The following is a 26677-nucleotide window of genomic DNA, read 5'->3' on the forward strand; positions in this document are numbered from 1 at the left end:
GGCAACTGGAAGTCACAGAAAGCTTTTAAGCTAAAGGGTGAAGTGACCAGACTTGCATTTGCAACAGGCACCTCTGACCGCTGAAAGGAGTCAGGGGACTAGAGGGCATTCGGGGAGACCATTTAGAAATCTATTATAATCTTCTAGGCAAGAGATGATGTTAGCTGTGAGCAGGTAAAGAAATGCCCTTTCCATTCAGGAACCAGACCACTGGGAGCACAGCCGTGATAACAGGCAGATAACAGTCTAAAGAAAGTAAGAATCTCACGAACAGAGTGGCAAGGGTGCCAAGCTCAAAATGACCACAGGATACTCTCTGAATATATGTCTAGCACTAAGTCAAGGAGTGAAATACGAAAAACAGGCCTAAGAACTATGATCTATAACAGTCAAGTTAATCTGCAATTATGAGACAGGCTGGGACCTGGGACCCCCTACCAGAGTGCTTGCACCTGGACAAACGTCTCCTCAAGCAACAGAACGCAAAGAAACTATACAGGACTAAAACCAACTGCACACACGCACAGTGGGAGCAAATTATGAACAATAAGATACAAAAAGGCCACAAACCAACTGCCATTTCTGAGGTGTCAGAAGCAAAAGCAGGGTGCTGCGCGTGATTCCTGCACGCAGCACCACCAAGGGGCACGCAGACCACCTAAACTACACCTCCCAGCCAAGCCACCAGTCCACCTCCAGCCTCACCCCTTTAAGGAGCCAGGGAACCAACAGCACCTGTTACTTGTTTTCGCTCCCTCATGCTGCAGCACGAGTCCTGATAAAGTCTTGCCTGAAATTCTCCTCTGGCCTCTTATCAATTTCTATGGATTAAGAGTCCAAGGACCCAGGTGAGTAACAATTAGACTCAGGATCTCTAATCAAGTTCCTTCTAAAAATACCAATCTCGTCTGAACTAAAGAAGAAAGAGATTTATCTACTTCTAGGCCTGGATAGCTAGGCACAGGGAAATCAGGTCCCTTGATTAAGCGTTCACATGTTTGTCGAGTTATTGTACAAAATCAGTGTTGTGGAGCGATTCCTAGAAGGTTCAGTGAAGATAAAGCAGCCAACTGAAATCTTAGTAGAAACAGATCTGAGGGCAGCACCAATTATCAATGTATGCCCATTAGAGATTTAACCTCACATCAGCATGGGAAGTAACCTTTGTATTTGTTTTTAAAATTTGATAATATTTGAACTTATTTAAATCACCTCAGCCCTCAAATAACGTCCCCACCAACCAAGCTAAAATTGGCCCATGGGCACAAAATCAAGCCAGCCACAGTCGCTGCCCTGCAGAGCACACACCCGAGGCACTGAACAACAAGAAGTCTCTGTTGTCATCCTGCGATTCCTGAAGAATCGGCTAAGGCTTTATGGACGGTGTGTAAAGGGATCACAGGAGGAGAAGATGAGGAAGCCCTCATCACACCAATAAGGAACACACGGGGAGAGGTATTCTGATCACCAGACACTCCAGAGGTGCTAGCCCAGCCCTGACAGGCCAAGCACGGGCATCAAATGGCGACCACCATGGACACTCCACTTTGGGTGTTGGCCAACAATTCTGGAACTTCCAGGACCTGAAGTATCTCCAAAGCCTGGGCCATTCCTGATACACCAAGGAAGCCAAAGGACCTGCAATATTCTGCTATGGGACTTGGTTCAGCGTGGACCCACGAGTAGAATGGAGGGAGGGGCGTCACTCAAGAACTTTGGGACTGGAATCTGTTTCCTTGGATCCAGATTTATAAAACAGGGTGAATAGGAGAAAAGTAAAAATCGGAATTTTGAGGTGGGGAACAAAACATCAGTGTATACCAGAGTAGGAAATTAAGTCATCTCTTTCAGGCAAGAATAAAAACTTCTAGGACAAAGTCATATCTATTGAAACAGTCATGCTTGTGCTTAGTTGGATCTAATCCAAAGGACAATTAGATATTTTACTGATGGGCTTGGTGGAGGTGACCTGCATTTTCTTCAGGGTGAATTTAAGCTTCTTTTCAGGGGGAAAAAGTCTGATGAGTGGCAAATTTTTTACAATGCTCCAAATTCCTGCCTGATCTTTGTTAACATATACTGTAACTCATATACGTTTATAATTTTGTATTCTACTCTCACTTAATTTTCACGTGTACATTTCCATGTGATGCCCTGGCATTTTCTATATATCTCTGTGCTCTAAATGGTTCCACAGTTATACCATAGTTTGATGAATCATTCTCCAATAATTATTCGGCATTTGAATGGTTTGCAGATTTTTTCTTTAAATACAAGAGCAAAGAACATTTTATGTCCAAATTAATTTCTTTGCCTCTTCTGTTGTCTCTTTTGATAATAATATATGACACATTTTAAAGTCCTTGTTGCATGTTGCTATATTAGGTTCCAGTCAAGAGGCTGCCATAAACTGCTAGCCTCCAGGCAGAACTCAGCCCCACGCAGGTTTTAATTGGCTCACAGAGCGGGTGCTTTTTGTTTCTTCTTGTTGTCGTTTAATGTCTTAAGTCAGGGCCTGTATGCTCCATTTTGCCACAATCCCCAATATTCAGACTCTCATCCATTTAAATTACCCGCCTGGTCCCTACAAACATTTGAGTTTTCAGTCCCTGAACTATTTCAATTCTCAGAACTACCTGCAAAAACTATTTAAAATATTTATTTCCGTATATCTATTCTAACAATTTCCCAGCTGTAATTTTTTTTTTTTTTTTTGTGGTACGCGGGCCTCTCACTGCTGTGGCCTCTCCCGTTGTGGAGCACAGGCTCCGGACACGCAGGCTCAGCGGCCATGGCTCACGGGCCCAGCCGCTCCGCGGCATGTGGGATCCTCCCGGACCGGGGCACGAACCCGTGTCCCCTGCATCGGCAGGCGGACTCTCAACCACTGTGCCACCAGGGAAGCCCTCCTAGCTGTAATTTGCCTTTTCTGGTTTAATAGGTAAACATTAGCAATCCTTTTAAACTTAAATGTTTAAGGCAAGCAGGACTCCTAAGCCTTGCTAGGAATGAAAGGAAAAGAGCACTAGGCAAGCGCTAACTAGTAGCCTATCACACCTGAGTTTAGTGTGAAAGTGATAACCAAGGCTCTTCCGTGCTCCGGGCTCTGGCACGTGCACCATGCAGTACCCTCCACAGGCGGATGGTGCCATGCCTATAACATGGATCTGGGTTTATCCAAACCAGTGAGTGCCAGTTAGGGCTAATGAATGACACCTCTGTTCATAAAAATGCAGAAGTCCACTATCCATCTTAAAGGGAAAATATACAATCCTACTTCCCTGGGGAAAAAAAATCTCTGCAACTGCCTCTTTCCCTTTAAAAACTGTACCTGTATTTATATATTCATGCATCTTTTCCTAAAGAAAGCTATCTTTATATACGAGAAGGATAAATGCTTAGTCATTTCCTAGGTTACTCAGTCCCACTGTTAGCAGACAAATCTAATTTTAGTTCCAAAATATGCCTATTTTCAGCAGCTTGCTTGATTACACTTATGAAATCAGTCCCCTTAGAGAAACATGGTATGGGAAAAAGAAATTGGACCAGGACACCAAGACCTAGGTTCCAATTCTAGCTCTGCCACTGTGATGAAGGTTGCTGTCTACAAAAACCCATTCTCCCCTTCCTCCAGAGTGATAGAGTTGTAGCTGGGCTACATGCTCAGAACCACACCCTCTACCCTTGGAACTAGGAGAAGCCATGTGATAAGTTCTCCTGATACGATGGTATTTATATACTTTATTTACTTAAAATTATCCTGACAATAAGAATCTTCCAATAAAGCCATTTTTTAACTGGATATAATTCATACTATACAATTCACTCTTTTACAATTTATAATTCATTGGTTTTTAGTGTAGTCACAGGTTGTGCAACTCTCACCACTACCTCATTCCAGAATGTTTTCATCATCACCCTCTAAAATCTGAACTGGTTCATCTGTCCCTGCTCATTCTTCTCTCTCCTCTGCTTCTGGAAGCCACTCATCTACATTCTGTCTCTATGGATTTGCCTATTCTGGACATTTCACATAAGAGGAATAATACAATATATAGCCTTTTGTGACTGGCTTCCTTCAGTTAGCCTAAAGTTTTCAAGGTTCACCCATGTTGTATTATGTACCAGTATTTCAAACCTTTTTATTCTGCTGAATACTATTTCATTGTATGGATATGCCACATTTTGTTTATCCACTTATTGGCTGATAAACATTTGGATTGTTTTAACTTTTTGGCTATTATGAACATTTATACACAACTTTTTGTGTGAACATGTTTTCAATTTTCTTGGATATATACCTAAGAGTAGAATTTCTGTGTCCTATGGTAACTGTTTAACTTTTTAAGAAACTGACAAACTTTTCCACAGTAGCTGTGCCATTTTACATTCCCTCTAGCAACATTTGAGGTTTCTAACTTCTCTACATCCTTACTGTGACGGTTAACTTTACGTGTGAACTTGACTGGGTTAAGGGATGCCTACACGGCTGGTAAACACTATTTCTGGGTGTGTCTGTGGGGATGTTTTTGGTGATTCAATAGACTGAGTAAAGAAGGTCCGTCCTCACCAGTGTGTGAGCATCATCAAGTTGGTTGATGGCCTGAATCAAACAAAAGGGGAGGAAGGGTGAATTCTCTCTCTCTTCTTGAGCTGGGACACAGTTTCTTTTACCCTCCGACACTGGAGCTCCTGGTTCTTGGCCCCTGGAACTCTGGGACTTACACCAATGGCCCCTGAGTTCTCAGGCCTCAAGACTTAAACTGAATTATACCACCGGCTTTCCTGGTTCTCCTTCTTGCAGATGGCAGACTGTAGGATTTCTCGGCCTCTGTAATCATTTCAGCCAATTCCTATAACAACTTTCCTCTTTTATATGTCTACATATATCATATTGGTTCTGCTTCTCTGGAGAATCCTGACCAATACACTTACCAATACTTGTTATTTTCTTTTTTTTTTTTTAATTCTAGATATCCTAGTGGACATGAGTGGTATCTCATGTGGTTTTGATTTGCATTTCCCTAGTGACTAATAATGTGCATCTTTTCATGTACCTATTGGTCATTTTCTTTGGAGAAATGTCTCTTCAAATCTTTTGCCCATTTGTAAATTAGGTTGTCTTCATTATTGAGTTGTAAGAGTTCTTAATATATTCTGGACATTAGATCCTTATTAGACATATGACTCGCAAATTTTTTCTCCCATCCTGTGGATTATCTTTTCACTTTTGTGATAGTGTCCTTTGACACACAAAAGTTTTTAATTTTGATGAAGTCCAATTTATTTTTTTCTTCGGTTGCTTGTGCTTTGGTGTCATATCTAAGAAACTGTTACCTAATCAAACTTCACAAAGATTTACACCTATGTTTTCTTCTAAGAGTTTCATACATTTGGATCTTTAATCCATTTTAATTTTTGTATACGGTGTGAGGTAGAGGTCCAAATTCATTCTCCAACATGTGTACATTCAGTTATTCTAGCACGATTTGTTCAAAACACTATTCTTTCTCCATTTTATTGTCTTGGCACCCTTGTAGAAAATCAATTGACCATAGATGTATGTGTTTATTTCTGGACTCTCAAGTCTTTTTTTTTGTTTTTGTTTTTTTGTTTTTTTTGCGGTATGCGGGCCCCTCACTGCTGTGGCCTCTCCCATTGTGCAGCACAGGCTCCGGACACGCAGGCTCAGAGGCCATGGCTCACAGGCCCAGCCTTTCCGCGGCATGTGGGATCTTCCCGGACCGGGGCATGAACCCATGTCCCCTGCACCGGCAGGCGGACTCTCAACCACTGCGCCACCAGGGAAGCCCTCAAGTCTTTTTAATCAATCTGTATGTCTGTCCTTATGCCAGTACCACACTGCCTTGATTACTATAGCTTTGTAGTAAGTTTTAAAAGCAGGAAGTGTTTTAAACTTGTTCTTCTTTTTCAAGATTGTTTTGACTATTCTTAGTGCCTTGCATTTCTATATAAATTTTAGGATCACTTTGCCCATTTCTCCAAAGACGGTAGTAGGAATTTTGATAGGAGCTGTGTTGAATCTGTAGATCAATTTGGGAAGTTCTGCTATCTGCGATCTGACACAATATTAAGTCTTCCAATCCATGAACACAGAATGTCTTTCCATTTCCTTAATTTCCATCAGTAATGTTTTGTAGTTTTCAGTGTGCAAGTCTTATGTCTCTTTAGTTTAAATATGTTCCAAAGTATTATATACTTTCTGATATTATTGTTCACTTAAGTTCATTTTCAAACTTTTTATTGCTTAAAATACAACTGATATTTGTATATTGATCCTATATCAATAGGACTTTAGCAAAGTTGCTAAATTCTTAGTTCTAATAGGTTTTTAGGTAGATTTTTTATGGTTTTCTATATATAAGATCATTCATCAGCAGATATCATTTTACTTCTTTCTTTCCAATCTGGATGCCTTTTATTTCATTTTCTTGCTAATTGTGCTGACTAGAATCTCCAGTACAATGCTGAATAGAAGTGACAAGAGCAGGCATCCTTGTCTTGTTCCTGATCTTAGGGGGAAAGCTCTCTTTCTTTCACTATTAAATATGATATTAGCTATGGGTTCTTCACAGATGCTCTTTTTCAGGTCAAGGAAGCTCCTTTCTATTCCCAGTTTGTTGAATTTTCTTATCATGAAAGGGTGTTGGATTTGGGCTAGTGCTTTTTCTTCATCTATTGAGATTATCATGTAGTTGTTTTTCCTTTATTCTATTAATATGGTGTATTACATTGATTGACATTCATATGTTGAACCAGCCCTGCATTCCTGAGATAAATCCCACTTGACTGTGATATATAAACCTTTTTATATGCTGCTGGATTTGGATTATTATTTCGCTGAAGACTTCCTTCTGTCTATATTCATAAGGGATATTGGTTTGTAGTGTACTTTTCTTGATATGTCTTTGTCCAGTTTTAGTATCAGGATAACAATGCCTTCACAGAATGAGTTAGGAAGTGATTTTGCCTCTTCTATTTTTTTGAAGAGTTTGTGAAGGGTTGTGTTAATTCTTCCTTAAATGTTTTTTAGAATTCACTAGTGAAGCCATCTTTGAGGGAAGTTTTTGAATTACTAACTCAATCTCTTTAGTTGTTAAAGGTCTATTCATATTGTCTATTTCTTCTTGAGTCAGGTTTCATAGTTTGTGTCTTTCTAGGAATTTGTCCATTTCATTTAGGATATATCACTTGTCACAGAATTGTTTACAGTATTCCCTTATCACCCTTTTTATTTCTGTAAGGTCAATAGTAATGTTCCCTCTTTCATTCCTGATTTAGTAAATTGAGTCTCCTCTCTTATTTTCTTGGCCAAGCTAGCTAAATGTTTTTCAATTTTGTTGATCTTTTCGAAGAATTAACTTTTGGCTTTGTTCATATTCTCTATTGTGCCAAATTTCTGAAGTCTTCTTTACTTAACTGTTAAAAATTGATGTTATAATTCAACCAACCACCTCAGTAGTTATAGAATTTCCCTTATCTCAATTGCGAAGAGATTTAATATATAGTTTTAAAAGCAGAAACCTGCTCCATTCATTGCCCTGAGAACTTGGGAAAAATACTTAACCTTTCTGAGCCTCTGTTTCCTCATGTCTAAAATGGAAACAGTAACAGAGATGTCTAGAGATGTTAGATTACATGAGAAGGTATACAAGGCACCTTCCTGCCCCAGGGCCGGGTGTCTGAGTAGACACGCAAAGAATGCTAATTGTCTGCTTGACTGTTAAATTACGTGATGCATATAAATATAATACACTAATGTATAATATACGATGTTACTAATCTTACCTTCATTCCCCTCCTTTACCCACCCTACCCCCAACTTACAAGCTCAGCATGGCCTGGATCCCCATCACATCTCAGTGCTGTTTACCAAACAAGACACTGTTCCAGGGTAGCAGGTGTCATCAACACCTGAGCCTACAGCATAGCCTGCTTTTTTTTTCTTAGTTCTTATGATCAAGTAACTTGCAACATGGGTAGATAAAATGGATCCCTAAAGACTCTGAGTCTCTCAAGGACATCCCCAAACTTCTAGCCCTCATTACATGCTCAACAAATATGTGAAGAATAAATGAAAGCACTAGAGGGGGCTATAAGCTAAGGGGTTAGTAACGACTGTCCATAGCCCAGCTTCCTCTCTAGGACGCTGGCAACAGATTTGTTAGTGTAGACAGTCCTCAAACTAAGCAGCGAGGTCTTTGTGACATAGCTTAAGAGAGTGTGCCTACAGACCTACTAGAGAATGGACTTGAGGATATGGGGAGGGGGAAGGGTAAGCTGTGACAAAGCGAGAGAGAGGATATACACTACCAAATGTAAGGTAGATAGCTAGTGGGAAGCAGCCGCATAGCACAGGGAGATCAGCTCGGTGCTTTGTGACCGCCTGGAGGGGTGGGACAGGGAGGGTGGGAGGGAGGGAGACGCAAGAGGGAAGAGATATGGGAACATATGTATATGTATAACTGATTCACTTTGTTATAAAGCAGAAACTAACACACCATTGTAAAGCAATTATACTCCAATAAAGAAGTAAAAAAAAAAAAAAGAGTGTGCCTAGGTATGTAGGTTATTTGGAATACAATACAACAGGTTAAAGTAGGAGAATGAAAGGTGGGGCAAGATTATTTTGGAATATTAGAAGAATGAAAGAGGTAAGAGCCTAAGTGATACCTTTGTGGTTGTAAGATAAAGAGAAGCTAGGGAAGGATCTAAATGTAAAGAAACTTACTGCACAGCTTTCTCTGCCAAGATTTTTCTGAAAGTTGCACACAAAATAAATTGCTTAACAGAATGTCTTAAAAAGTGGCACACAGGCAAGCTCTTCAGAACAGTATGACAGATTATGAGAACAAGATCAGGGGCTGGGAGTGGGAACAGAGAAAATGGACCAAAGAAAGGTTTTACTTCTTATACACAGGTGAAAGATGATTGTTCTAATATCAAAGTAGTAAGGGGAAAAAAACTTGTTACCCTAACATTTCCTGTCTGTACTCAGTCAGGAAAGTCCAACACGGAAAACAAACAACAAAAGAAATCATAATTCTGATTTCTTTCATCTCAGATCCCATCTAGTATATCAAAAAGTCCCAAGGTAGAATCAACAAGGACAAGTCCAATTCCCAGCCAATGCCTGATAGGACGCTCATGCTTAAAGGATCAGACAAAAGCCATCACCAACAAAAACCGCCAATAAATAATCCCACTTCTACACCAGCTCCTGACTGTGTACCTCTGATGCTCTTGAGTTCAGAAAGAACAATTATTTCTGTTAGTTCTTTGAATGCGGTTTGGGGAAGTAGAATAAAGTAACGGTAGGGCTTCCCCAGTGGCGCAGTGGTTGAGAGTCTGCCTGCCGATGCAGGGGACACGGGTTCGTGCCCTGGTCCGGGAAGATCCCACATGCCACGGAGCGGCTGGGCCCGTGAGCCATGGCCGCTGAGCCTGCGCGTCCGGAGCCTGTGTTCCGCAACGGGAGAGGCCACAACAGTGAGAGGCCCGCGTACCGCAAAAAAAAAAAAAAAAAAAAAAAGTAACGGTAATAAAACGAACAGCCGGGAGGAGAAAAGCCAGCATGAAAAACAACAGCTGAAAAGGTTCACACATGCACACGTGTGTGCAAATAAGGCTCATCCTATTTCATGTATCAAAACTGAGACACTTTTATAGAATATTGGCTACAAAAAACTAATAAGGATGAACTGCAACACTTTAAAAGGAACAGATATCAACAGAATCCTTAAACTTGTATTCTATGAGGTAAGTTTATAAATTACATATTACATAGGAAAAACTTCCTGAATTGATAATATTATAGTTGAAAATTTAAAATTCTCATCAGTTTATCACCTTCCAAAAAAAGAGTCTTTTGGCTGACAGTTTTCTGTTCAACTTCCATCCAGGGTTTTGTGTTTTCATACAGGAGAAAACTGAGGAGAGTGAGCGTGAGTTTGTATAAAAACTGGTACATTCTCAGATGCTAAGATGCAAAAATTAAAATGTGATGTTTAACACATTACTGCAGATCATATGATTGGGAACAGGCTCTTACCTTCTCTCTCAGAACTTGAAACAAGTTTAGCAAAAATACCACACAAATAAGCAGTGGTTCTCAAATAGTCTTAATGTGTGTGTATTCACAGGTTCATGAAATATAATAAAAACATAAAAATAATTTTATATTAATTTCATTTAACTTTAATGAATTTTCCCCAACTCTAATATTAAAAACATTAAAAGAACTTAAATTTTAATGGCAAAAGTTACTGGTTTCCCTATCTATTAAAAATTTTTGTTTGATTTTTACATATCTAGCATTTACAACTAAAGTACATTTTTATAAGAACTGGCATCTTGATGTATATGGGTCTGAAATGATCTTCATCTTTGATTTTTAATTTGAATTAATAAGACCATGATAGATTTTTTTTTTTAATTTTACTTTTAAACCATTTTAGTGTGCTATTATATCTGTTCTAGTACTCTGAGTCACTTTGGTTTTAAAAACTACCTATTTATTTATGGTACCATGTCAAGAATTTCTTAATGTTAAAAAATACTGTATGTATGTGACGACATAACAAACCAGAACAGTTCCTAGATCGGGGAGGGTTCGGATTAGCGTTTACTAAGAGGGCAAGAAGAACTGAACTTTGTACTTCAAAAGGAGATTTTGGTTTTATGAGTTGCTGGTCATATAAGTTGTTTATTTTTATTTCATCAAAGCCTGGCAGGTGTTTGCATTCCAATTTACCTTACAGGGAAGCTTCTTTTCTAAAAATTAGTTTTTAAAATGGGTGATGAATTAATTCCACAGGAAATGACATTATAAACATTAGTTTTCCTTTGAGATAAAATAATATAAGCCAAACTTTCTGAAGTTAAGGGTGACGCATAATATTACAACTTGTTGTATGTTGTGTTTGTAAAGGTTCCCTAAACTATTAAAACTCAGGCAATTTGTGTAAATTGCAAAAGCAGAAACTGTGATGTTTGCTTAGTAGTACGTTGTGTTAGAATTCTTTTTTGAGGTGTATGTTATACACATAGTAAACTATTATTCAGACTTGCTCATCCTGTATTTTTTAAATAGGAGATACAGCATCCCAAGTCATTTTTAGTTCAGTTAGCCTGCAAAGACTTCATCTCTCTCCCCAAATTCTCTCTTCCAAGCCTTCTTTGTCATCTATGTGCAGTTAAGGTGGAAATGTTTACAGACTTTAGTTTGTAAACTAAAAGTGAACTTAATTTCCATTGTGCCCTTACATCCACCATTGGCAGTAGCCAAAGCTAGCTTTATAGTCTAACAGGAGAGACCATGTTCTGCCATGATGAACCGTGGTGCTGCCAGTGGAGTTTTTTCCCCTTTTGATGGTTTTAGTTAAGCTACTAAATGGATATACACAAGCAGTTGAGTTTACACTAAAACTATGAAATGGTATTTCCCGTCTATGTCCGTGCCTCTTCAAACTTGGACGTGTGGGTTTTTAAAATCATTTTTCACTTCCTTGTCAATCTCTTATAGTGTTCTAATGATGAGAGGGATTCAAATAAAACTAAATACCTTTGAATATCCCTTCCCCTCTCACACACTGAAGGCTGTGGAGGAACTAGACTATTTCCTGTTGCCAAGACATGCTTAGACACCAGAGTTTTCTTTACTCGGCGGCATGCTACCCCCGGCCTCACCCACACCACCTAATTTAAGAGGGTCCTGACCTCAACCTCTACTGAGACGTAAAGGTAAACTCTCCTCCCTCCAGGTTTTTTGAGCAGTTTTTTGGCACTTCACCAGTAGCCCTCATTTTTACATGTGCTGTTGTAAACTTCTTAAGGACAGGGATGACGTCTTGGTGATTTTTGTGCTTCCACCTCAACCCTGGCAGCTAGCCCACTGTCTGGAACAAATCAGGTGTTTAATGTCTGTCAAACTAAATGGAATAAAGGGTTTCTACTAGCAACAGCATTTCTCATGCCTCAGTTGTGTAAGCTGGTTGTTTGTGTTTGGTTTCCTCTGCAAATATGTATGTTTATCACCCACCCAATAATTTAAATTATTTTTTTAAGTTTTGTTTTCTTTCCTTCAGATACTACCCCATGGCCAATTAGCTCTAGAAAATGTAGTTGCTGCCAATGAAAAATTATTTTTTCAAGTTTTGTTTTCTATCCTTCAGATACTACCCCATGGCCAATTAGCTCTAGAAAATGTAGTTGCCGCCAATGAAATGATTATCCCAAACTCTGCCCCTGGTTATACTTCGCCAAACTGAAATTTGAATTTTCTCAATAAATTGGTCATGTCTGAAAAAAATATATAAATTGTAAACATTAAGATAAAAATATTATCCAAGATTCAGGTCAATATTTTCTTTAAAAGTTAAACATAAATTTACCATATAGCTCAGCAATTTCACTCATATATTTCTACTCAAGAGGAATGAAAATATAGGTACAAAGATGTGTATGCAAATATTCATAGCAGTGTTATTCATAAGAGTCAAAAATTGGAAATAATCCAAATGTCCATCAACTGATGAATAGATAAGTAAAACATGATATATCCATACAACAGAATATTATTTAGCAAGGAAGAGAAATGAAGCACAGATATATGGCTATAACATGGAAGAACTTCAAAAACATTATGCTTGGTGAAAGAAGCCACATACCAAAGATCACATATTATATGATTCCAGTTATATGAAATGTTGAGACAAGTAAAATCTATAGAAACAGAAAGCAAATTAATGTTTGCCTGGGACTGAAAGTGAGAAAGGAGAGTGATTACAAATGGGCAAGAGGGGGGACTTCCCTGGTGGCGCAGTGGTTAAGAATCCGCCTGCCAATGCAGGGGACACAGGCTTGAGCCCTGGTCCGGGAAGATCCCACATGCCGCAGAGCAACTAAGCCCATGCGCCACAACTACTGAGCCTGTGCACCACAACTACAGATTCTGTGTGCCACAACTAATAAAGCCCATCTGCCTAGAGCCTGTGCTCCGCAACAAGAGAAGCCACCGCAATGAGAAGCCTGTGCACTGCAATGAAGAGTAGCCCCCGCTCGCCGCAACTAGAGAAAGCCCGTGCGCAGCAACGAAGACCCAATGCAGCCAAAAATTTAAACATTAATAAATAAATAAATAAATTCATTTTTTAAAAATGGGCAAGAGGGATCTTTTTGGAATGTCAGAAATGTTCGACCATCACTACGTTATGGTGATGGTCGCATGACTCAATAAATATACTAAAAATCACTTGATTGTACACTTAAAACAAGTGAATTTTATGGTATGTCAATTACATCTCAGTAGAGCTGCTTAAAAATAATCTACTAAGGTACACAATATAATATGAACAGATCTTAAGTGAACAACTCAGTGAATTTTAACATATGTATACACCCATGTAACCAGTACCCAGATCAAGATACAAAACTTTTTTAGCAGGCCAGAGTTTCCTTGTACCCTTTCCTAATCAGAATGCACCATCTTCCTCCACAAGAGTGGTTACCATTAACTTGTTCTATATCATCTGGATTCATTTTGTCTATAGTGAAACTACAATGTTTCTTTTGCTCAACATAATGTCTACAATATTTATCAAGGCTGAAGCTGATAGCAGTAGTTCATTCTTTTTTATTGTTGTGGAATATTCCATTGTATAAATATTCCACAATTTGTTTGTAAATTCTTCTGTTAAAGAACATTTAGGTTGTTTCCAGTTTGGGGCTATTATGAGTAAAGCTGCAATGAACATTATTTTAGATGTCTGTTGGCAGACGTATGCACTCCTTTTTCTTGGGTACCTAGCTAAGAGTAGAAATGCTGATTCATGAAGAAAGCAAATGTTTAACTTGGGTAGAAACTGCCATAAGATTTTCCAAACTGTTTAAACAAATTTCCACTCCTACTAACAATGTCTAAAAGTCCCAGCTGTCCCACCTCCTCACCAATAGTTGGTATTGTCAATCTTTCTAATTTTAGCCATTCTGCTAAAATTACATTGTGTACATAGTGTGTAGGAGTATCCTGGCATGGCTCTAATTTGCATTTCCTGGATTAAGACTTAAATTGAGCATATTTGCATATACTTCCTGACCATCTGGTTATCTTCTCTGATGAAGTGCCTGTTCAAGGTTTTTGTCCATTTTTTAACAGGTTATCTGTCTTTTTTCTTATTGCTTTACAGAAGTTCTTTATTCTAAATACAAATCTTTTGTCAGACATATGTACTATAAATATTGTTCCCCAATCTGTGGCTTGCATTTTCTCTCTCTTAATGGTGCCTTTGATACACAAAAGTCCATAATTTTAATGAAGTCCAATTTATCATTATTTTCTTTCATAGTCTGTATTTTTTATGTTCTGTTTAAGAAATCGTCTGTGTATGCCAAGGTCATGAAGCTTTTCTTCTATGTTTTCTCCTAGAAACTTTATTGTATTACCTTTCCCAATTGAGTGTTTGATCACTAATCAAATTAATTTTTGTATATGGAGTCACAGTTCATTTATTTCCCATAAAGATACCCACTTGATACAGTACTGTTTATTGATAAGACTATCTTTTCCCACAGGATTGCAGTGGCATTGTGGCCATAAATCAGGTGACTATATCATACATGAGTCTGTTTCTGGACTCTATTGTGTTCCATTGTCCCATTTTTTCCTTGGCAAATGCTACTGACTTAATTACTGAACCTTGATAGTAATCTTGAGCTAGGGAAGATTTTAATGTACAATTTGTTGTAGAACTTTGTGAGCTGTTCTTGTAAGAGAGACAAATGCCAAAAATTAACTATTTCAAGTCCTATATGTCATCAAATACCCATTCCGAAGCAGATAATTTTTTTTAATCAGCAAAATGAAAACCTGAATATTTTTCACCACAAAAGGCTTATAAAATCTACAGGATCTCTTTATGTTAACTGCAGGTAGCTGTTGAAGCCCAGAATAAAAATGGCTTACCTGAGTAAGATAAATAGTGTCTTTGAACTTGCATAATTGATCTGCACTTTGGGGGAGTTTGAAGTGAAGCTCAGCCTGGTGAAGCATTTTATAGTTACCATCTGTGAAATGTTGTCTATGATGTGCAAATTTGCTTTCATAAGACCAGTCCTCTTTAGATGAAACCTTTCAAGCAAAGAATAAGAGGTTCAGATTGGGAAGTTAGGAGTGAAACTACTTTTCTTCACACTCCTGACAAACTTGAAAAGTACTACACACATTTGCAGAGCCCAAAGCTAACAGTAATAAAATATCACTAGTAAAATGGTAAATGCTTAGCACTTGCTCATTTGCTTCTCAGTGATTACTAAATATATTTGATATATACACATGTTTAATTTTGATATAGTTGAAGATACAAACCAAACAATGATACTTCTTTCCCCTAATAATAAATCTTTTTTTTTTTTAACTTACAGAATCTTTCTTTTCCTTTGAGAAGCTATCATCAGGTCAAGTAAAAAATAAAAACAAAAATAAATAAATAAATAAATACAAATACCACACAGGTTAGTAAGTGTACCTTCTACAGGAGAAAAAAAAAAGCAATAATTCTGGCTTTTAGGCCCTATGATTTAATGAACTGTTAGCATTTGACAAAGATATAAGACAATTGCTGGCTACATCTGAAAATATCAGAGTTTTAAGCCAAGTTACACAGACACTTTGAAAAAACATATTCCACTCCACCCTCAAAAAACCATGAAAATTAGGAAGCTTAGTAATCCCTGTTCATAAAATATGACTTAGAATTCTCAGTAATCATGCAATGCACAGACCAATCACCTTAAAAGGAAAAAGTTATTCTTTAGGAATTGATTTATACCAAAATATAAGCAACATACATTAGCCATATTTAATGTGGTAGTTTTTCCAAATTGTATTTAGTTTTTGAAAATGTTACCACCAGACAGTTTAGAGAACACCAATTATTTCTATTATTTATTTGAAACAGAGGTATAGTATTTACAGTCATCTTGTACACATTTGAGATGCGCAAACCTTTAGCAATAGTCTTCCCTTCTTTCTACGCTTCTTCCTTTTCAAAATCTGAAACACATCTCCTGGCCTCTCAGCCCTGTGGCTGCTAATAATTTAAAGGTATCCCATAATCATAAACCTGATCTGTTATGTGGGAAGCTTTCTACCTTCTGATAGCTATGGTTTGAAATTCTTGTAAATTTCAGCTATAACAATGTTACCAGAGGAATTAGAAAGTGTCAGATAATGGGGCTTCCCTGGTGGTGCAGTGGTTGAGAGTCCGCCTGCCGATGCAGGGGACACGGGTTCATGCCCCGGTCCAGGAAGATCCCACATGCCGCGGAGCGGCTAGGCCCGTGAGCCATGGCTGCTGAGCCTGCGCGTCCGGAGCCTGTTGCTCCGCAACGGGAGAGGCCACGACAGTGAGAGGCCCATGTACGGCAAAAAAAAAAAAAAGAAAGTGTCAGATAAGGCTCTAATTGCTTTAAGAATATTAACTCATTTAATCATCATAACAACCCCATGAGTGGGTACTATTATCACCCTATTTTACAGATGAGAAAACCAGGCACAGAAAGGTTAAGTAATTTGCCCAAGATCCAAAGCTAATTAGTGCAGTCTAGCTTCGTATAAACCATATGACTAGCATTGCCTATATTAATAGTAACAATAGCTTACATTTTATGGGCTCATCACTATGTGTCAAGAACTGTGCTAAGTGTTTCAACGTATTAACTTAATGTTTACACACCATCACATGCACACATGCATACCTGCATGTGCACACACGTACACAAACACTCCTTAAAGTATCTACTACTATTACCCCCAATTTAGATGAGAACACTGAAATTCAAAAAGAATGAATAATCTTTTCAAGGCAGTATAGCTAGTGTGTGGAAGTTCTAGTATTCAAATCCTGATCTGTTCATTCCAAAACCCAATCTTTCTATTGCTGTATATCGATGATCACCTGTTGAAAATATGATTATTTTATGAAGAAGTAATGTATCCCAACCAGAGAAAGACATTTTAATATATTTGCTGAATGCATGAAAAAAAAATGAAGATTTTACGTAAAGGTTTTCTTTTCCCAACACCTACTCAAATTCTCCACTAAGCAATGTAGTTCGAAAAGAGGCAACAATCAAATCAAGGGTTCATAATAAACAGGACTTATCTTTATCTTTCCCTGTTTTAAAATATAGTGTTTAGTATCTTTGAATGTCATCAGGCATTTCACAAAAACATGGGAATTCCATTATTTTCGAGAGGTGAATAGAAATGCTTATAGATTTTTTTAAAAAAGGTTTAGCAATTCCTAACACTCATCTTTCTGAAATGTAGTGAAAAGAAAATAGATCAATTCTGGAGTCAGACAATAAGCCTGAATACAGATATGCTACTTACAATCTAGGGACATTGACAGAACTCTCACCATATATATATCAATATATATTGATTTCCCTCTGGGCCTCAGGGCTGGATTATTGTTAAATGATGTACCTGGTACAGAAATCTGCTCAGTAAATATTTTTGATTCTTTCATTCCTTCTTTTCCATTCTCAGCACTTGTTCCTACCTGAGTCAGGATACTGAACTGCATCTTCTTTCACTTTGAAACAACAGTGTTCCCAAAAGATTGGGCCCACAATATGGGAGTAATAAAAAAAACAAGGGGTAGAACTAAGGTTATGGCATTACTTATTAAAGTTAAAAATACAATATAACTTCAACATAGAAGTACAGTTGTGTTCAGGTGGTGAGATTGAGGAAGATTTTTAAATTCTCTTAAAACTTTTTTTGTGGTTACTTCACACAAGTGATGCAGAAGGGGGAAAACTACATGATTATTTCAATAGATGAAGAAAAAGCATTTGACAAAATCCAACATCCTTTTATGATACAAGCAGGCAACAAACTAGGAATAAAAGGGCATCTATGAAAAACCTACAGTTAATATCATACTAAATGATAAAAAGGCTTTTTCCCTAAAAACAGGAATCTCCCTGAGAAAAGGAGTGAGAAAAGATTATCTGTTCTCACCACTTCTATACTGTGCTGGAGGTTCTAACCAGGGCAATTAGGCAAGAAAAGTAAACAAAAGGCATCTAGATTGGAAAGGAAAAAGTAAAGTTACCTCTATCTGCAGATGACATGCTCTTATACATAAAGAATTCACACACACATACCCCAAAAAACAAAAAGCCATTAGAGCTAATAAATGAGTTCTACAAGGTTGCAGAATATAAGTTCAATATACAAAAATCAATTGAATATTTAGAAACTAGCAATAAACAATCTGAAAATAAAATTAAGAAAATAATTCCAATTACAATAGCACCAAAAAATACTTAGGAATAAATTTAACCAAAGAAGTATATGACTTATACACTGAAAACTACAAAATAGTATGAAAGAAATTAAAGATGACATCACATGTTCATGAATCAGAAGACTTAATATTGTTAAGATGGCAATTCTTTGCAAACTGATCTACAGATTCAACACAATCCCCATCAAAATCCCAGCTGACTTTTTTACAGAAACTAGCAAGGTGATCCTAAAATTCATATGGAAATGCAAGGCACCCAAAACAGTCAAAACAATCTTGAAAAGAAGAACAAGGTTGGAGAACTGACACATCCAGCTTTCAAAACTTACTACAACAGTATAATAATGATTACAGTGGATACTAATATAAAATAGACATACACAATGGAACAGAACTGAGAATCCAGAAATAAACATTAACATTTATGGTCAATTGATTTTTGACAAAAGGGTCAAAAGAATTCAATTAGGGAAAGAATAATGTTTTCAGAAATGGTGTTGGGACAATTGGCTGTCCAAAACTGGACATCTACCTCACACCATACAAAATAATTAACTCAAAATAGACCATGTAAGAGCTAAAACTAAAAGACAGCACAGGAGTAAACTTTTGTGATCTTAACTTAGGCAATGGCTTCTTAGATACAACACCAAAGCACAAGCAATAAAAGAGAAGATTGATAAGTAGGACTTCAAAATTTTAAATTTTGTGCTTTTGGGACTTCCCTGGTGGCACAGCGGTTACGACTCCATGCTCTCAATGCAGGGGGCCCAGGTTTGATCCCTGGTCAGGGAACTAGATCCCACATGCATGCCACAACTAAGAGTTTGCATGCCACAAATAAGGAGCCCACGTGCCACACTAAGGAGTCCACCTGCTGCAACTAAGGAGCCCATATGCCGCAACTAAGACCCAACGCAACCAAATAAATAAATATTTTAAAATAAATAAATAAATAAAATTTTGTGCTTTAAATGACACTATCGAGTAAGTAAAAAGACAACCCACTAATAGGGAGAAAATGTTTGCAAATCATATAGCTATTAAAAAAATTACCACCTATATCATGGACACATAGATGGTATGTTTTTTGCAAGCTCTTACAATAAACTCTTACAACCTGATAATAAAAAGACAATCCAATTAAAAAGTAGGCAAAGGATTTTTGCCTACTTTTTATTTCTCCAGATATTTCTCCAAGGAAGATATATAAAGAGCCAACAAGCACATAAAAAGATGTTCAACATGATTGGCCATCAAATAAATACAAATTTCCTGTAAACGTAAATTTCCAGGGAAATGTTAAAAAAAAAAAGACAAAAATGGGGAATAACAAGTGTTGACGAGGATGTGGAGAAATTGAAACCCTCGTGCATTGCTGGTGGGAATGTAAAATGGTGCAGCCGCTATGGAAAACAGTTTGGCAATTCCTTGGAATATTAAATATTAAACATAGAGTTACCATACGACCCAGCAATTCCACTCCTAGGTATATACTTAATAGAATGGAAAACATATGTTCACACAAAAACACGTACACAAATGTTAACAGCAGCATTATTCATAAGAGCCAAAAATGGGGAATAACACAAATGTATATCCACTGAAGAACGCATAAACAAAATGTGCTTTATCCATTCAATGGAATATTATTCAGCAATATAAAAGAAAGACATACTAATTCATGATACAACATGGATGACTTTTGAGAACTTTATGCTGGGTGAAAGAAGCCAGTCGCAAAAGATCACATATGTTACGATCCCAATTATAAGAAATGTACAGAACAGGCAAAAATACAGACACACAGAGCAGATTAGTGGTGCCTAGATCCGGGATGGGAGGGACAGAGAGAGCGGGGAGTGACTGCTAATACAGAGGGTACAGAGTTTCTTTGAGGTGATGTAAATATTCTAAAATTAGTTCATGGTGATGGCTGCGTAACTCTGCGACTATACTGAAAACCATTAAACTGTACACATTCCATGAGTACATTGTATGGCCAGCGAGTTAGGTCTCAATAAAGCTGTTAAAAAAAAACACACAAGTCTGAAACAACCCACCTACAAAACAGAATCTTCAGGAATAGAGAAAGTGAAGTGCCATACTGAAAATCAAATACACCAACATGAAGAAAACGGAAGAGGAGGAAGAGGAGGGGAGAAAATAAAAGGAATGATATGACGTGCTAACATCAGACAAAGGTTTATTTATCACATTCATTTCTCTTATTGTAGCAAACTATCCAGTTCTGAATATCTGTAAGTAATAAAACAGTTGCAGGACACATAGAAAGTAGTAAGTGAGAGTAATTTTCACATGTGATAATAACTCAGCCTTCAGTAATCACCGGCTTCCATTTAATTTTTGAATACTCTTGACGGAACATAATTAAAAGCAATATAGAAAAGTTATAATCCCCAAAATGATGACTACAAGAGTTTAGTACCCCAAAGGTTAAGGATAAAAAGTTCTTTTGTTTTTTTTGGTACGCGAGCCTCTCACTGTTGTGGCCTCTCCCGTTGCGGAGCACAGGCTCCGGACGCGCAGGCTCAGTGGCCATGGCTCACGGGCCCAGCCGCTCCGCGGCACGTGGGATCTTCCCGGACCGGGGCACGAACCCGTGTCCCCTGCATCGGCAGGTGGACTCTCAACCACTGCGCCACCAGGGAAGCCCTAAAAAGTTATTTTCTATTATCTTCTTCCTACACTTCCATTTAAATAAGAAGTAGATTTCATTTGACTTTCTGAACCACTGTTAAGGAAGTGACATACACCCATGGCCTACCATTCTGAATCACTGGGAAATCAAAGATGGCTTACCTTTTCTAATGTACTGAAGGAAGGCCAGGACTGATATCCATATTCAGATACAAATCGAGCTTTGGGGAAAATTTTCCAATTCCAGCAATCACCAACATAGTCATAAAAATGTACGTCACCATAATTCGGGTCGTATGGGTTTTCAGAGAGCCAGCCTTCTGCAGTGGATTTAGCCCCATTTGTAGGACTGGATGTGATAAAAGGACGAGTCTGGTCTCCCTGAGTTCAGAAATCAAATGGTTTAAAAGATAAGCTTTTCACTCAGTAAAGTACAGATCACTTACTTCTTTAAAAGTAGTATCAAGTCCCAGAAATGCCAAGTAGCTGATAGAAAAATAACAGAGCCACTTACCTTCTTCTGCATTTGACAACCACCAGCAGCTTTCTGCTTTTTGCCAATCCTTCATAGCCTTTCATAATGAACTGTAGCTTATTCCTCACAGTAGCTGTTCCTAATTTTTTCAATCATGTCTTAACCTATACTTGACCTTCTACCATCGTGGGTAGTATACTGTCTGGTGCTGAATTTCTCAACCTTGGCACTAGCGACATTTGGGGCCTGATAACTTTTGGTTTTGTGTGTGTATGCTGGGAGTGGGGGAGGTCCTATACACTCTACTAGATGCCAGTAATACCTACCCACCTGCCACGCCACCTCACAAAAAAAAGTCTACAGACATTTCCAAATGTCCCCTTGTACCTTGAGAACAAAATCACTTCCACCTGAGAAACAAAGGTCTAATGGTTTAGAATGGGCTATTGAGTCAGAGGGACATGAGTTTGAATCTCAAATTAGAACCTTATTGTTTTGGGACAGGTCTAAGCCTCAGTAGTCTTATCTGTAAAATGGAGATAATAATGGTACCTCCTTCATTGGGCTATTGTAAATGGTAAAAAAAAAAAAAAAAAAAATGTGTGGAAGAGATGGCTAAGTGTCCATCAAAATTCATGTTCCCATTTCTGTCCCTAGAAAGTGGCTTGCTAACTATTTGCATCTCTGTGCAGCCACATTCTCATCCTCTTCCCCAGTTTGTAGGCAAAGGCCTAAGAGATGGTGGAGCTGGAAGATGGAAGGAGCCTGGGTCTCTAAAAGGAGGAGAGCTGCCTGCCCATCAGAAGCAACCACTGTGTAGTGTTACTGAGTAAGAAAGAAACTTTTATTATGTAAACCACTGAAACTCTGTGGTTTCTTTGTTACAGTAGCCAATATATAATTACTTAATCCAGTGTCTAGCACACAGGGAGAACTCAAAATGTTTTAATTATTATTATCTCAATTAATGAACTTACTTCCTATTTCAGTGACAAGAATCATTCATTTAGCAAGTATCTGTCAAGTGTTTATTGTGGGTCAGGTTTTTCAGCACTGCTGAGAGAAAGAGAGAGAGACAGACAGACAGACAGAATCTATGGCATCATCCAGTATTAACGCATCAAATCTCTTTTGAGCATTTACTATGCACCAGGCATACAGTTTCTTCTATACACTGGAGGTTCAGCAGGGAACAAGACAGACATGCCGACTGACCTCTTAAAAGAGTAGACTGAAGTCTAGTGGTGGAACCAGATGCTGAGCAAGTAATTGTAAGTGTGATGAATGTTTTAAAGGATAAGTACAGGGCTCTTCGGAAATACAAAACATGTAGAAGGCCAATAAGGCCTCTCTGAGAAATAGATTTTCAGAAAATAATTTTCTCAGCTTTTCCCCATTAGGTCTCACTTTTTCTTGGTATAACCACCCATTTTTTTCTCTTCTCATTCCTTTTCTGTCATAGGGGGAAAGAAACCTTATTCTTTTCCTTTGCCAGAGTCTCTGTCTGTCCTCTGGTCATCTTTGGATTTCACTTTGGAATTAAAGCCAATAAATTATCCTCCACTCTTTTAGAAATCTCTCCACTGTCCTTTTCCCTTAGCTTAAGGGCTCCCCACATCCTAATTTTAAAAAAGTCCCTCGATCCCTTGGAGCCCATCAGATTTACCACCCATTCCTTCCTCAGCCCCTAACACTCAATTCCTGATCATTCCACTCCACTAAAATTGTTTTTGGTTTTGTTTTTTCATAAACTACCCATGGACTTCTACTTCCCAAATAAAGCAAGAATCCCCACACTCTTCCCTCTCTGGTGAGCAATAAATGACCTGTTTACCACACACAATTTCTGAAGTTCTCCCCCCCCGTGACTGCTTGTTCACTACTCTTTCACATTCTGGTTTCTCCAAACCTTTCTGATAATTCCTTCTCCAGCTCCCCTCTCCACATTCTTAGATGGACGTCACTCTCTTCAGCCTCTCCTGTTCTATACCTTCTCCCAAGGCTGTCCCTCTCACCAATGTTCTGATTACTCCCAGACTGCTTCACCTTCACATTTCTATTTCCAATAACCAGCTCCACATTTCTACCTGGCTTGTCCTGCCCACATCTCAAATCCAATCTTTCAAAGCAGAATTCCTTATTTACTTATCCCAAACTTATTTGACTATGCTTCGTACCTTCATTAAAGGTACCCAAGTAGGAATCATCTTCAATTTCTCCCTCTGTCTCTCTCACCTCCCACACTCAGTTGCTCTGAATCAAATTTTTTTCCATCACCTCATTTCAAGCCCCACTACCTATGACCTATATGACCTTGAGCAATTAATCTTTCCAACCCTCCCATGTCTTATCTCTAAAATAAAGATTATATTTCTCATATGCCAGGGTGCTTGTAAAAATTAAGTAAATCCTACAAAGCACCTATATCATTAATATGTTAGTATATTATAATAATCATATTAGTTAATACAATAATTAGTCTATCAATGCCTGGCATATAATATTCCTAATAACTTGGAATTTTTGGTCATTATATCTGTTTTCCTTGCCTAGAATCTCTCATCCGCCTAATTCTTTGCAAGTAATAATACCAGCAAGAACATGGGTCAGATAAAATTCTTCCCCTCCCCCAAAATGTTCACTAGCTTCCCACTGTCTACTGAATGAAACCCAACTCCATAACATGATTCAAAGTCCTTTTAAGATTTGTTTCCAAACTGCCTTTTCTGTCTTTGACTCTCCACACCAATCCATGAATCCCTTGCTTCAGGCACTGGGCACTGCTTGCTGCTTCCTATATATATACACGTGCTTTCACCTCTTTTCACCTTTACTGACATTGTTTTCCTGGCCTAAAATACCTACAGAACAATCCTTTGCCTCAAATTCTATTCCGCCTTTAAGGCTTGAATGTCACCTTTTAATTAAAAGCCTTCCCAGATCCTGCCAGTTAAAATGAATGGCTCTTCTACATAGTTGCCAACACTTTGGAACTACATTTTTCATAGCACTTCTTTCACTCTGCCCTGTAGAGCTGGTATTTCTTTCCACGTTACCTCCTGGGAGCAGACTATAAGCTCCGCGAGGATAACAGTTTCCCCATAGCATCGGGAATGAGGCTTTGCTCCTAGTAATATTCAACAAATTTTGGTTGAATTTTAAAATATTGAAAAGCGTGGTAAGATTATGGGTAATCAAATTTTAAACAATATTCTATTATAATGGCTTTGAAGTAGAATTGGAGAAGGCGGATCAACTGGCCTTAATCAATCAAGCTTGATTGGTTTCCCTCCATTATTCCAGATTCTTGAATAATTTGGTAAATTGAGCCAGTCAGTAAAATTACTAATGAATCTCTGCCTTAAAATGTCCACCCATGATGATGCACTATGATTCCTTTCCATTTTTGTATCATTTCCACTTGAGGCTTGATTTTTAGTCTCAAATCTCACAGATGATTTCTTCCTAGATCATGACCTTAAATGCTTATTTGGACAAAGAGATATGTAAGATAAACCAAGAGACTGACTATTTTTAAAAAGCATGAAGTGCAAAAGAAAACTGATCTTTCATTTAGTGTGTGGATAGATCAATTTATGGTCCTTTTCCTTCAATGCCTTATGCTTTGATATAAATAACAACAATATGATTACATAGCACTTAATCCTGTCCATCTTGAAAACCACTGGCAAACATCAATTACTGCTCACAAAATCATTTTAAAAAACACAGATTCCCTTGGGAAATTTCCTGGCAGTCCAGTGGTTAAGACCCAGTGCTTCCACTGCTGTGGACCCCGGTTTGATCCCTCGTTGGGGAGCTAAGATCCTGCAAGCTGTGTGATGCAGGAAAATAAATAAATAAAGCAGTTGTCCTTGTTCAAGATGGCAACATAATTATCTTCAAAAAAAAAAAGATAGTTTTTAAATTAATTAATTAATTAAAATTAAAAAAAATATAAAACATAGATCCTTCATAAGAAAGGCATCACATTTCCATTTCAAAGATGGATAAGAAGTGGTATACAGAAACTAATTTTTTATAAGTTCAAAAATGTAGTGTTAAAATTAGAGATTAAAGTTTGAAAGTATCTGAAGACCTGTCTTGTTGAGTGAAACCAACAAGGATGATAATGATTAGCATTAAGTAAAAGTCTACTATGTGCCAGAGTCTGTGGAATGTACCTTCCATTCTTTATCTCACTTAATCCAAATAACATCTCTTAAGAGCTGTTAACCCTTGGCAAAATGGAGGTTAAGTAATTTGCCCAAGAATATATAGAGAGTAAGTGGTCCAGCCAGGATTTGGAGTCATGAGCTCTTAACCACTAAGCTATGAAACAAAAATCCTCAGATATTAAAGTCCAGTTCCTAAATCCATCAGATATGAAAAACATAATACCAATACGGTGAGTAACCAGATTATAAGTGTTCTGTAAATATTAATTAAAGCTTATACCATCACATTTTGTGAACAGAAAAATTTTTCATGACATATGACTTAGCATAACAGATAAGCAAAAAATTTGAACCTATGTTTTTCATAAATTCTCACTGAAGTTTCCTCACATAAATGGAATAATGCCATCATCTGGGTACATTTGAGTGCCAAAGTCACATACCATTCTTTTTAAAATATTTCTCTTCAAATTGCTTCAAGGATATACTTCAAATATTTAAAACATCTAATTACAGATACAAAATTATAAAGATAGATTATTAAATCACATGTTAAACATTAAAGTTTTTAAAAAGCCAGATCTGGGCTTCCCTGGTGGCGCAGTGGTTGGGAGTCCGCCTGCCGATGCAGGGGACGCGGGTTCGTGCCCCGGTCCGGGAGGATCCCACGTGCCGCAGAGCGGCTGGGCCCGTGAGCCATGGCCGCTGAGCCTGTGCATCCGGAGCCTGTGCTCCGCAATGGGAGAGGCCACGGCGGTGAGAGGCCCGTGTGCCGCAAAAAAAAAAAAAAAAAAAGCCAGATCTTTTGAAGCCATTACCACAAAAACAAACATGATGCTTCCTCTTCCTGCAAAAGAAATCCAGTGTATATTAAAATAAAGTATGTATTCATGTAGTAAATACAAGTATAATATGCCTATTAAACAAATAGTGGTGGAAAGAGAACCACCATAAAGGAAGGGCTCTAAGGTGAAGCTGGCAACAAGCTCTTTCCTAACCCTTTGCCTCTATATCACATGCCAAGA

The 26677-nt window shown here is 38.0% G+C and overlaps 1 protein-coding gene across 3 annotated transcripts in view; it reads right to left on the bottom strand.

Annotated features, from left to right (window-relative positions):
- MANBA (mannosidase beta) overlaps window positions 1–26677 on the bottom strand; it is a 137484-nt gene that overhangs the window by 42784 nt on the left and 68023 nt on the right. For all 3 annotated transcript variants that reach the window (XR_003795571.1, XM_029235140.1, XM_029235141.1), the window contains exons 12-13: window positions 21162–21380; window positions 14984–15148 (exon numbers count right to left, since the gene is read on the bottom strand). Coding sequence is in view for 2 of the 3 variants with exons in the window: in XM_029235140.1 (XP_029090973.1) it covers window positions 14984–15148; window positions 21162–21380 (384 nt within the window). In the remaining variant the exon portion in view is untranslated. The remainder of the gene's footprint in view (window positions 1–14983; window positions 15149–21161; window positions 21381–26677) is intronic.

The sequence above is a fragment of the Monodon monoceros genome, unplaced genomic scaffold, assembly GCF_005190385.1.
Source record: "Monodon monoceros isolate NGI ecotype Baffin Bay Population unplaced genomic scaffold, NGI_Narwhal_1 Super_Scaffold_20, whole genome shotgun sequence".
Lineage (NCBI taxonomy): Eukaryota > Metazoa > Chordata > Mammalia > Artiodactyla > Monodontidae > Monodon > Monodon monoceros.